Source organism: Rhinolophus sinicus, linkage group LG02, assembly GCF_036562045.2.
Source record: "Rhinolophus sinicus isolate RSC01 linkage group LG02, ASM3656204v1, whole genome shotgun sequence".
NCBI lineage: Eukaryota > Metazoa > Chordata > Mammalia > Chiroptera > Rhinolophidae > Rhinolophus > Rhinolophus sinicus.
Window position 1 is genome coordinate 78,933,652 of NC_133752.1, and position 11,529 is coordinate 78,945,180.

General features: G+C 36.7%; 1 protein-coding gene across 1 annotated transcript; it reads right to left on the reverse strand.

The window, feature by feature from the left end:
- Window positions 1-933: 933 nt before the first annotated feature.
- On the reverse strand, window positions 934-11,243 carry CNGA1 (cyclic nucleotide gated channel subunit alpha 1). The gene is made up of 8 exons (XM_019741002.2): window positions 11,131-11,243; window positions 10,261-10,377; window positions 9,213-9,275; window positions 7,347-7,388; window positions 7,160-7,270; window positions 5,268-5,375; window positions 4,183-4,289; window positions 934-2,890 (listed from the first exon to the last, which is right to left on the reverse strand). The coding sequence occupies exons 1-8, from the start codon at window positions 11,235-11,237 to the stop codon at window positions 1,485-1,487; spliced, it is 2,061 nt and encodes a 686-aa protein (XP_019596561.2). The 5' UTR covers window positions 11,238-11,243; the 3' UTR covers window positions 934-1,484.
- Between the last annotated feature and the right edge of the window lie 286 nt (window positions 11,244-11,529).

The following is an 11,529-nucleotide window of genomic DNA, read 5'->3' on the forward strand; positions in this document are numbered from 1 at the left end:
GGAAATACCCATGTTAAAAAAAAATGACCCTTTATTGCCAAAGAACTCTGATTTTACTACCTACAATTTCTATGGAGAAAAATACACTTCAAGCTTTGAACGTTATAATTGTAGATCAACATTGCCACCTAATGGTATGATGCTTAGTCACATCATATTTCAAGTTGGAAAGTGAAGAAATACTTGCCAGCTGATATTGATTGAAGAGACAGGCAACATGTAGAAGGGAAACTGAAGACTGCAAATACATAATGTGAACAGTTCAATGGACATGCTATTGATAGAGTAGAATAAATTCTACCATTAACATACACCGACTGAGTTCTACATAAATATCTGAAATGTCAAATTAACAAAAAGCTATGTTAAGTCATCTTATTATAGGCAGGGGTAGAAGGCTCTGAACAATTCCAGTGATCTGGGTTAAGGAGAATTTTTTTAACCGCATCTGGGTTCAGCAGTAGAGAGCTATTTGATTGACTAGCAATGCCTTCCACAGCTACGTTATCTGTCCCTTTTCTTTTCCAGAACTGTCTCCATTAACTCCTTCCTGGTTCTCCAGATTGGTGCTTCTCAAACTTTAATGTGGGTATGAATCATCTAATGGTCTTGCTAAAATGCAGATTCAACAGTAGTTATGCCTGAGATTCTGAATGTCTAAGAAGCTCCCAGGTGATGCCCATGAAGGTCCATTAAACTTTTAGGTTTCCTCTTCTAATGTTCCAACAATTTCCTTTGTTAATCACCCAGGAATATTATTACCTTTATTTCTTTTTCGTATTGCAGGTCGGTCAGAGAAAGAAGATAGGACCCACTGCCATCAGGTCTCAATTATCAGAAAATTGTTTTATTATAAAAAATTCCTACAAAATCTAGTAATATACAAATATATACATATATTTATATAGTGAAGTCTGATTTGTAATACTTTTATCAGTAAGAGGTTTCTCTCAACGACCCTTTCTAAGTCCTAAGGTACACAGTTAATATCTTCAAAGTGACCCTGAAGCTCTATGGAATCCTAAGCTCCCTACTAAATTATGAAATAAGTAATATTCACTATAGTTTTGGATTTTACTTTATTGCATTCTAATTCTTTTTTAAATAGTATCCTGAACGTGATGTACATGGTACTTCCCAGTTATTCCTCAGCAATGTAAATTGCCTACACATGAGGGACACTTATTCACTTTCATAAACACTATTACACGAAGGAAGGATATATAGGGGGGAATCAGAAGATATAGATGCTGACACGTGAACAAGTTTATATCTTTGCACATTATCCATTGTGGAAAATCCTAAAATGTGATGATTCTTTAATCATGGTACCTCACAGGTGAGTGCATGGGCCGTGTGCCCTGGACCAAAGCATGTTTTCCTTAGGGAAAAATGGCCCGGCTGAATCTTCCTCTTCTTCCAACTTAATCACATCACCAAAAGGATCATGAGGCATGTCCTTGTTAATAACCAGCTTTTCAGTCCTATGTAGAGTCCGAGGGCCCTCTTTCATCTCCAGATCCTTCAATGGCTGAAAACTCTGTTTCAAGTGGTTTCAGAAATTTCTCGACTTTGGTTAATCTTTGCTTCAGTTTCTGCTGCATTGATTCATACTCAGCCAGGATCCGAGCAAACCTTGTTTGCAGGAGGTCTACTGACCCTTCCATTCGAGTGACCTTCTCCTCAAGATCTTTAGGGTCACTTGCAGCCTGTGCAATATTTATATCCAGCAGACCATCTTTCATCAGGATTTGCTTCCCTTTCTCTTCTAGTATACATTTGGCATCTGGGTACTCAGTTAGAGCTTCCATGAGGTCATCTTTTGAGAGACAGAACAGATCTGAGTAGCCAATGCTTTTAATATTGGCCGTTCTTCGATTGCCCGCTTTGCTCCCTTTAATGTTAAGGATGCTGATCTCACCAAAGTAGCTGCCGTCACTCAAAACCACAAACTGAGTGATTCCATCATCTGCTACCACAGCAAGTTTGCCTTCCTTGATGATGTACATCTCTCGTCCAATATCCCCTTTCTTGCAAATGTAATCCCCAGGACTGTAGACTTGGGGTTGTAATTTCAAGACCAACTCCACCAACAGACCAGCCTCACAGTCAGCAAAAATGCGTACCTTTTTCAATGTGTCTAAGTGAACACTGATGGCAATCTCTGCTCTGAGTTTATCAGGTAGATACTTCAAGACTTCTCTCTCATCAACTGTTTTTTTGTTGGTCCACAGATAGTCGAACCATTTAATTACTCTCTTTTCCATATCTTTGCTTACATTTCGAAAATGCATATATTGCTTGATGGCATCAATTCTTGCTTGAAATTCTGCTCTGGCTGCATTCATGTTGGAAATCATAGACCCTATGTTACCAACGATGGTAGCAAAAATCAATACCCCAATTAAGAAATCAACCACTACGAAGACATACTCAGAATCCCTCACGGGAGGTGGTGTTTCACCAATGGTGGTCAAAGTCAGTGTAGACCAGTAAAGGCTGTATACATATTTTCTAGCCAAACGGCCAAATTCAGGGTCATTAACATCAGGGTAGACCCATGTATCATTTCCAAATCCAATAGCTTTGGAAATCGAGTAGTATACACACGCATTCCAGTGGATAATGATGACGATGTACATAACAAGGTTAGAAATCCTGAAGATGTTTGGGTAGTTTGTCCTTGTTTCTGTTCTCTGGAAGAACTCAAATATTCGAGCGATCCTTAATAGTCTGTTTAACCTAATTTCTGGATAGTTCCACCCCAGCTTAAAATACAGCAGATCTGTTGGTACCACTGATAGAACATCAAGTTTAAATTGTAAGTTTGATTTATATTTCTCTATGAGTTTAAGCTCTTCCTTCACCAGCAGTCCTTGTTCTAGGTAACCTAAATTAAAAAAAAAAAAAATGTGTTTTTTCTTTTATGCCATTGTGAATTTCCCTAAAATAACTCTCAATGAACTTCGTTGAGTTCAAAGCAAGAACTCACTTTTAATAAATATACTCTTAGCAATATAATAAAATATGAGTACTGATCACCGTAAAGCTATGGAAAATATTCTTTTGCAGAAATAAAAAGTAAAACTTTCTAAGTGCAAAAGTGAGAAACTATATGCAATGTATATATACAAATCTCTCTAAATCCAGTATCTCTATCCAGGAAAAGCCATTCCTTTTATGAACAGTGTTCTTAGAAAGTTTCCTGAACACCCAAGCACTGTGATTACACCTCACATGACTCTCTTGACAGAATCCCAGCCCCACTCTTGAAGTTTGGGTACCTGCCCTACTGTCTGATTATACATATTTTTGCCTTGCTCATTCAATGTAAAGCACAAGTGTCCATCTAGGCTACGTTTTCATATCTCCTTCTTGCCATCCTCCCTTCCTTAGACATCTGCTATCTTCCCTTCTACACTGCTACCATAGGCCTTGTATATTAAACCCAGAATTTCAATACTCTGACATGTATCACTAGGAAAAGAATTTGTTCCTCCTCCTAGACTGACTACGAGAGCTGCAAACAGGATACAACAACTGAAACATTGCTCCAGCACACTGATATTTAGAGAATGTCCGTACTTGACATAACAATACTTAAAAGCTAGCTATACCCTGTGTACACTGGTTACAGTAGTATGTGGAGAGCAGCAGAGAAACAATGAGCTTATACTTGCTTAACAAGAATACCTCAAGTGGAAAGCTATCATGATCCTGCCCCCTGGTAATAATGTCTTAACTTGGACCACAAAGTAGAGTTAAGGATGTGCATTCTGTTTCTTGCATAATTTCTAGTACAGCTCTGCCGGGTACAATAACATTTTTCCCCACGCTGCCTCAAGGTATCTCTCTGTTAGGTAGCAATTACCCTTTCCCCACAAAGCTGACAGACTACTTCTGCTCTTTCTATATCTTTCACCTGGCATAAACCTAATGAATAGGATAACAGAGAAAAGCTACCCATCACATTCAAATGGTTGCTTAGTAACGTCCTTCTGAATCAGTTGGAGTGACCTAAGACTCTGAGTGGGTATATAGTACTCTTGCTTCCAATTGTGCCTTTTCCTCTAAAACAGGTTTTTGTGAGTTTATTTTGAAGAATGCTTGAATAGGAAATTTCAAATTATATTACAGATGAAAGAATGAAATTGCAAAATATCCAAAGCTGAACATATTTACCTGTCCTTGTTCGTATATACATATCGAGAAGATAGACTACATCTGATAAGTAATCCAAAAAGAGCCAGTATTCTAGGTAATCAGCCTGAAGTTCATCAAAACACGCTCTGTAAAAGAAAATCTTTTGTAAATAAAATGAAATGGGGGTCAATTTAAGTAAAAGTCCTCTTTATGATTTTTATCACAATGAGAAGTAGAAGACTAAAAGGGGTCCTGAGAGACCATTGAATCAACCACGGCTTTCCCAAATTTTTTCCCAAATGAGTGGTTGAAGTTAGTTTTCTCACACTTCTGAATTCCAATATTTTTTCCATTATACTAGTCAGCTTTATGAAAACATCAAATAAGGATAAATGGCCTCAAGCTAAAGTCAAATATGTTGGGGGATACACATTAATAACCAGGTTCATATTGAACATCTGTACCCAAAATGCTTCAGGAAATTACATTGGATGGCTGAGATGTTTACGGCCTAAAAGATGGGGAACCATAGAAACGATTTGGGAAACACATCTTGCTCTATAACAACCTATGCTTGATCTTGGCAACACTTTTTTCTTATAGGCCAAAGAAAACATAAAGTTCCTCCCCAAGTTCTAATTCAATGATTGAGCAATCAAAAGTTTAAAAGTACTCCCCCCTACCCCCAATCTCGGTACTGGATTTCTAAGTATATAGGGAACCAAAGCACCTACTCCTGATCTTATGAAAACAACTTGAGAATAATGTAGGGTCTCTTTACAATCTGTGGTGGAGAAAAGAGGTACCCTGTTTCCCTGAAAATAAGACCTAGCCAGACAATCAGCTCTAATGCGTCTTTTGGAGCAAATATTAATATAAGACCCGATATCATATTATTATATTTTATATTATATTATATTATATTATACCCAGTCTTATATTATAGTAAAATAAGACCGGGTCTTATATTAATTTTTGCTCCAAAAATACATTACAGCTGATGGTCCAGCTATATCTTATTTTCAGGGAAACATGGTATGTCCTGAAGAACTCTAGGCCAAACTGTTAAGTCAATTAACTTGGAAACTAGAAGTGGGCTGAGATCCACAAAAATATATAGACACCTTGCAATAACCATAGTCCAATTGTACATAACAGGTAAGGTGATACAAAACAGCCAGTTATAATATGTGTTTCCTGAGGGATCAATAATCATGACTTCTTTCTTCTCCCTAGCAGAAATTAAAAACAAAGGGGAAAGTTATCAAGAAACAAGAAAATTTTTATTTCACTTATCAAATATAATTATGCCCATCACTCACAATTAATGAAATAGGAAGCTCACTCCGCAGTGGGAAGATGAACTTGGCATAAGTGCACTAGTCATAAGAAACTGTTTAGTGAGTGGTGGGTAGATAAATTACTAGTCTTACATTAAACCACACATTAGACTTTTATTAAAGCCCTTGTTTCATTGTGATGTTGCAGACACTTCTATCATTCCAGTCACAAAGAGGGAATCATGGCATCAGTCATGCCAAACGCTGGTGGGAGAATTGCGGCTTTCCCACTACCGCTACCAGGTAACAAAACAACCAGGAACTACACTGCTAACTACACTCATGGCTTCTTTCTCATCTGTATGGAGAAAAGAATACAAGGTGGGACAATAAAGTTCGCAAACTTATTGCAACAATGTTGCTAACATTTTTTGATATCAGAGAGATTATTCATTATGAATTTGTACCAACTGGACAGTTAACCAAGTTTACTGTTTGGAAGTGCTGAAAAGGCTGCATGAAAAAGACGCAAACAACTGAACTGTTTGATAATGTACCAGCTCACACAGCACTGTCTGTCAGGGAGTTTTTAGCCAGTAAACAAATAACAGTATTGGAACACCCTCCCTACTCAACTGATCTGGCCCCCAATGACTTCTTTCTTTACCCAAAGATAAAGAAAATGTTAAAAGGAAGACATTTTGATGACATTCAGAACATCAAGTGTAATATGATGACAGCTCTGATGGCCATTCCAGAAAAAGAGTTCCAAAATTGCTATGAAGGGTGGACTAGGCACTGGCGTCGGTACATAGCTTCCCAAGAGGAGTACTTAGAAGGTGACCATAGTGATATTCAGCAATGAGGTATGTAGCACTTTTTCTAGGATGAGTTTACAAACGTAATTGTCAGACCTCATATAACACAATCTAATAAAAAGTGCTTGTTCATAGCATGTATGAAGGATTAAGAGAGGCAATAGAGGGCAAGAGAAAGGGAGGAAGAAAATATATGGTCAAATGGAAATTGAAAAACATTTTTTTCTGGTATCAACCTTATATTTTCAAGTAATTTTCTCTTTATACAAACTTCAACAACTTTCTAACCGGTACAAATAAGTAAACTATTGTCTGGTAAAGAGTTTTCTCTATGTAAGTTTAGAAAACAACTTTCCCTTTAATAAAATGTAAAAAAAAAACAATAGCTTTGCAAATATCTCTCAGCCTTACCCTTGTGAAATTCTACTCACAAATGTTTGTTTTAAAAAGAATCTTTCAAATGGCTGGTGTTTTGATAGCATTTGCACTGCTCTCAAAATTAGACATGGCTTTTCAATGACACTTCTTTATTTTGGAGTATTTGCCATATGGTATTTATTACTCAAAAATGTTAATGTAATTATTAAATTCCTATTTCAATTTTAAAAATTGATGGTAAGATCCCTAGGAACCCAATTCTCTTTGGCACCTAAATATACCCCACTGGTAAGTTTATCTTCATCAGTGCTTGGGGAAGGTAATCAATGATAAGAATGAAAATTCTTTATGAGAAAACTAAGAATAAGGCTTCCATTGTTAATTTTAAGAAAATAAGAAACGAATTTAAATTCACATTTAATAACAACTTCTTTAGTCTTTACATAGGGCCTCTTTACTATAAAGGGCAGGGAAATTATCCCCGGATTTAAAACCCATCACAAATTAATTCCTAATTTCAATGCCAGTATAAATACTTACTCTTCTTTCTTATCTTTGTTTTTCTCCTCTTTTTTTTTCTTCTCTTTGTCCTTTTCTTTCTTCTTTTTCTTATCTGGCCCCTTTTTATTTTCATTTTTATCGTCTAACTTGCTGAAAAAATGAGATATGTAGTTAGTATTATAATACAAAAATTCTATGGGCAGAAAAATGTGGAAGTCTAACTTACCTCTTCTTTTCTTTTTTCTTTTTATTTTTTTCTTTTGGTTGTCTAAAGAAGAAACAATATCTCTGTCACATAATCAAATTACATTCTGACTTCCATTTTTTCCTCTCCACTGAGCAAGAATTCTCAGTTCAGCCTTGCATTCAAAGACCTGCCCCTGTGCTCAGAAGCCAGAAATCTGGTTGCCTAATGGAGAGTGCTACAAAAATTGTACATGCATCCAAAAATTCCTGGATAGATGAATGTGGAAAACTGAAGAAAATGGAGGTGGGTAAAGGCATAAACCCAAGGAGAGAAATTTAAGAAACAACAGCACCTGAAAGAGAGTGCTTTCAAAGTCTCAATGTATATATGTATATATATATATATACATATATACGTATATATGTATATATATATACGTATATATATATATATATATACGTATATATGTATATATATATACGTATATATGTATATATGTGTGTATATATATATATATAAAATTTCAAATTTAATCTACTTGAGATCACTTATATTTATCCTTGAATAAGAGATTTGAAAAGTTCAAGAAAATGCCTTCCATTCTCTTTAGAGGGTTGATGCTGACTGAAGCAATTTTTATGGGTAGTCGAAAAGTTCTGTGGTAACACAGTGGAATCCTAATTCTTAGAATCTTTTACATGATTTGAGATCATTTTTTTCTATATACAATTTCTTCTTGAATAGAGATTAAGTGATTAGAGGCCTCTTTCTATGACTGGTTTTCTCGATCAGCAGAAGAATGGATTCTGGAGTCAGAGAAACAGACCTAAGATTACAGCAGACTGGCATTGTTGGTTGGGAAGTCTTGGGAATATTTGTTGTTCAGACATGAAAGAACAGGCATCTCACTATCACTAGGATGGTCAGAGAAGGCTGTTAAAGGGAGGCAGGTTTAAACCTAAGCCTCAAAGTATGGGCAAGAGTTGGAAACGTTGGGAAGAGAGAGGATGTTAAAGGGAAGGAAGTTTTTAGGTGCAAATGTACAAATAAATTTCATCTGGTTACAAATGACACAGCAGATGTAGAAAGCTGCTATTGAAGAGAAATAGTAAACAAAATAGACAAGTGAAATGGGGCTTGGCATCTATGGTCGTCATGTACAGATGGGAACAGAACATGAAGTTGGAAAACGGAGAATTTATAACTATGGGAGAACACTCCTGCGATACAGGATTTAACATCCTAGCATCAATATAGGAGATGGGGCTGATGCACTGCTCGGATGGCTCCTTAAAGTTCAGAAAAGGTGAGGGCCCACACTAAGTGAAACGGAAATTATAAATTTCACAGCAGATGACAGAAGAAGGTATCAAAAAGACTCACAGAAGAGGTATGCCAACCTGGATATACTACATAAGGAAGATTAGCCCACCAGTGATTATGTTCCCTAAGAGGGCTCAGAGGATGCAAAAGTGATAAGAAATGTGCTGGTGAGAAGCTCAGTGGTGCTGTCTTCTATGGGCCTGAGCTAATAGTAGGAGAGACTGGTACAAAACTGGGTTCCCTGAGAGTGACAGGGATGACAGGATTTAGAAATAACAGAGACCAGTGGCAGTACTTACTCATCAAAAAGAGATGGGTTCCATAATTGTATGCAGGATTCAAATATATACACACATGTACAGACATGCACGCGTACATACATACTACTTTTAATATGGGTAGCTACATTTTCCAGAACTACATAACCAAACAACAAAATAACAGAATATCATTGCCATTGTATTTGACAGTTTGCCTAATTCATATCAGCTGAATAACAGGTTCAGCTATATTCCTACCTTTTTAATGGTTTTCTTTAAAAACAAAACCAATACAATGGTTTTCTATTGTAAATGTACTTACTGATCCTTATTGCTGCTGTTGTTAACATTGAAAAGTGCAATGACACCAGGCAGGTACTGCTCCCTGGGAAATGAAAAAATACCGTGAAATCATAGTAGGCACCATCCGTATCAAGTTCATGGTAAGCAAACAGCTTTAAAGAACAAATTCTTTCCAGTTTATACTCATTACTAATGATTGTCTAGACAATTTTTGGAAATACAGAGCCTCCATGAAGGACCAATTGCCCAATATCAGTGCCATGAACCAAAGTGATTAATGAACACCGACTCATCAATGCTCACACCGAGAATCAGAATCCTTCTCGGCCTCTACTGAGCGAACTTGAATGCCTCTAACTCCCAGCAAGAGACTTGAGACTTAGATTGTCAGGGGAGATAGGAAGAGAAGAGAAGGCAAATAAAAACAGAGGGGAGAGCTGGAGGTGGTCAGTGGAAAGAGAGTAGAGAGGAAAGAAAGGAGGGAGAAAAAGCAAAGAAAACAGAAATATGTTTGATAGGATGGGCACCTTTGATCTGCACCAACAACGCACTGCTCTCCACACCCTTGGAGTCATGTGTTTGATGTTTCCATGACTGATTCATTTCCTGCTAAGGATTTCTAGCTTTTCTCTTCTAGCAACTCACTCCAGTGCTCTACTTCCCTGAAAATAGGGTCAAATGGAACACAGCATCTTAAAGAATGACGGCCAACCCCTCTCACATACAATTGCTTCAGGACCCCGGTAAAAGGATCAGAGAGAAGGAGAAAATCAGAGAGGACTGGGGCATAAGGTTTCTGAAGAGACAGATGCATGTCTCAAGGAACATGATTAGCATGAGTATTTATGACTTGGAGCCCCACCGACATGAATAGTCCTCAGGCAGTGGCAGTTTCCCAAGAGAAAAAAAAGGTAAGGAGCAGAAGTACCAAGTTTCTCCCGAGATCCTGCATAGTGGCGGCAGAGCAAGAGCATTTTCCAAGACCACTAAGTGGAAGGAGTAGAAGACCTTTCTTTCATATAAATAGTGGTTTAAAAACAGATATGGAGAGAGATCATACTGCTCACCTCTGTGACCGTCCTCCCCTTCTGTGTGACTTGTTTCTAAAGGAATCCCTTGCGAGGGGGCTTTCACTTTCGGAGTCTTCAAATACAGAGGCACTGCCATCATCATCAGAAAAGGAGCTACAGTCCAATGGGAGGCAGAGATGAATTAGATCAATGTCCTCAACGGTAATGGAGGAACAACAGGTCCCATTAGGGGAACCATTGCCTCATCTCTTCCTCTTCCCTCTCAAACTAACACACATATAACAATTTTTAATTAGAGGGAAATGAGAATTGTACGGGATACATAGCATTATAGGCACAATTTAGTAAGATGCATGTAACTAAGAAATGACTTTTTGAGATCTTCCACATTTCTATTGTTTGATGCTTTGGTTCATGTTAAGATTTAGCAAATAGAAAATGTGATATCTGTGTTTTGGGTCATATTATATAGTTGTATGAACTAACTTATAATAAAATTCCTTCCACTAAAAATAAATCAGCCACATGTATACACGGTCTATTCATTTATAGTGTAACCATTTTAAATTACACTTTTAAAACATGTAGGCATTTCATACGGTTTTTTTTTTCTCACATTTATCTATGGCAATGTTATCCCTTTAGAACTGAAATGTCCCATGAGGAAAGGTCTTGCTGGTGACTAAAGAAATATTTGGAATAGGAACTTCTAAATAATGACCACAATAATACCTGTGATTACTTGTTATACAAGTTATGCTGTTCCAAAGTTTAAATAAAATCACTAAATTAAATAAATTATAAAGTTCAAGGTTACAAATTAAAAGTTAAATTGAAATTGAACCTAGTTAAATTTAAGAACTGTGGCTGGTATTTAAAAATGCATGGAAAAATGTATGGATTTACCTGCATGCTCCATTTTCCATCCTTCTTATTTCCTTTTCAATATCTGGTACAATCACATTGGGAATGTTTACAAAAGAGTGCTGTGTATTGATAATATTTTTCTTCATGGTGAGTTTAAGCTTTGGGGAGAAAGAAGGCTTTTTAGTAGGAAGGGTTGTTTTTTTTAATGTACTTATATATAATCAAAAGTTTCACTCTACCATTCTTCTCAAGCTGTAATAACAGTATTGTTTGCTGTTATATGTGGTAATTATTCTTTAATAGAATGTAAACATGACCTAATCCCTAATTACCACTACCCAGTGTTTTGTGTCTGTTTTAAGAATTCAAGAATATAACAAAGGTACTGAACTTTTTTTTTTAACTTTGGATTTATCCAGTTCTGAAATTTTCAGGCAA

What these genes read in the sequence shown, in the direction of transcription:
- CNGA1 (XM_019741002.2), bottom strand. Translation starts at nt 11,237, where the DNA reads ATGAAGAAAAATATTATCAATACACAGCACTCTTTTGTAAACATTCCC. An exon ending in ATGGAAAATGGAGCATGCAG is followed by an intron (nt 10,378 to 11,130) that starts GTAAATCCATAC and finishes ATTGGACTGTAG; the next exon opens with CTCCTTTTCTGATGATGATG. An exon ending in AGGGGAGGACGGTCACAGAG is followed by an intron (nt 9,276 to 10,260) that starts GTGAGCAGTATG and finishes TTCATTTCCCAG; the next exon opens with GGAGCAGTACCTGCCTGGTG.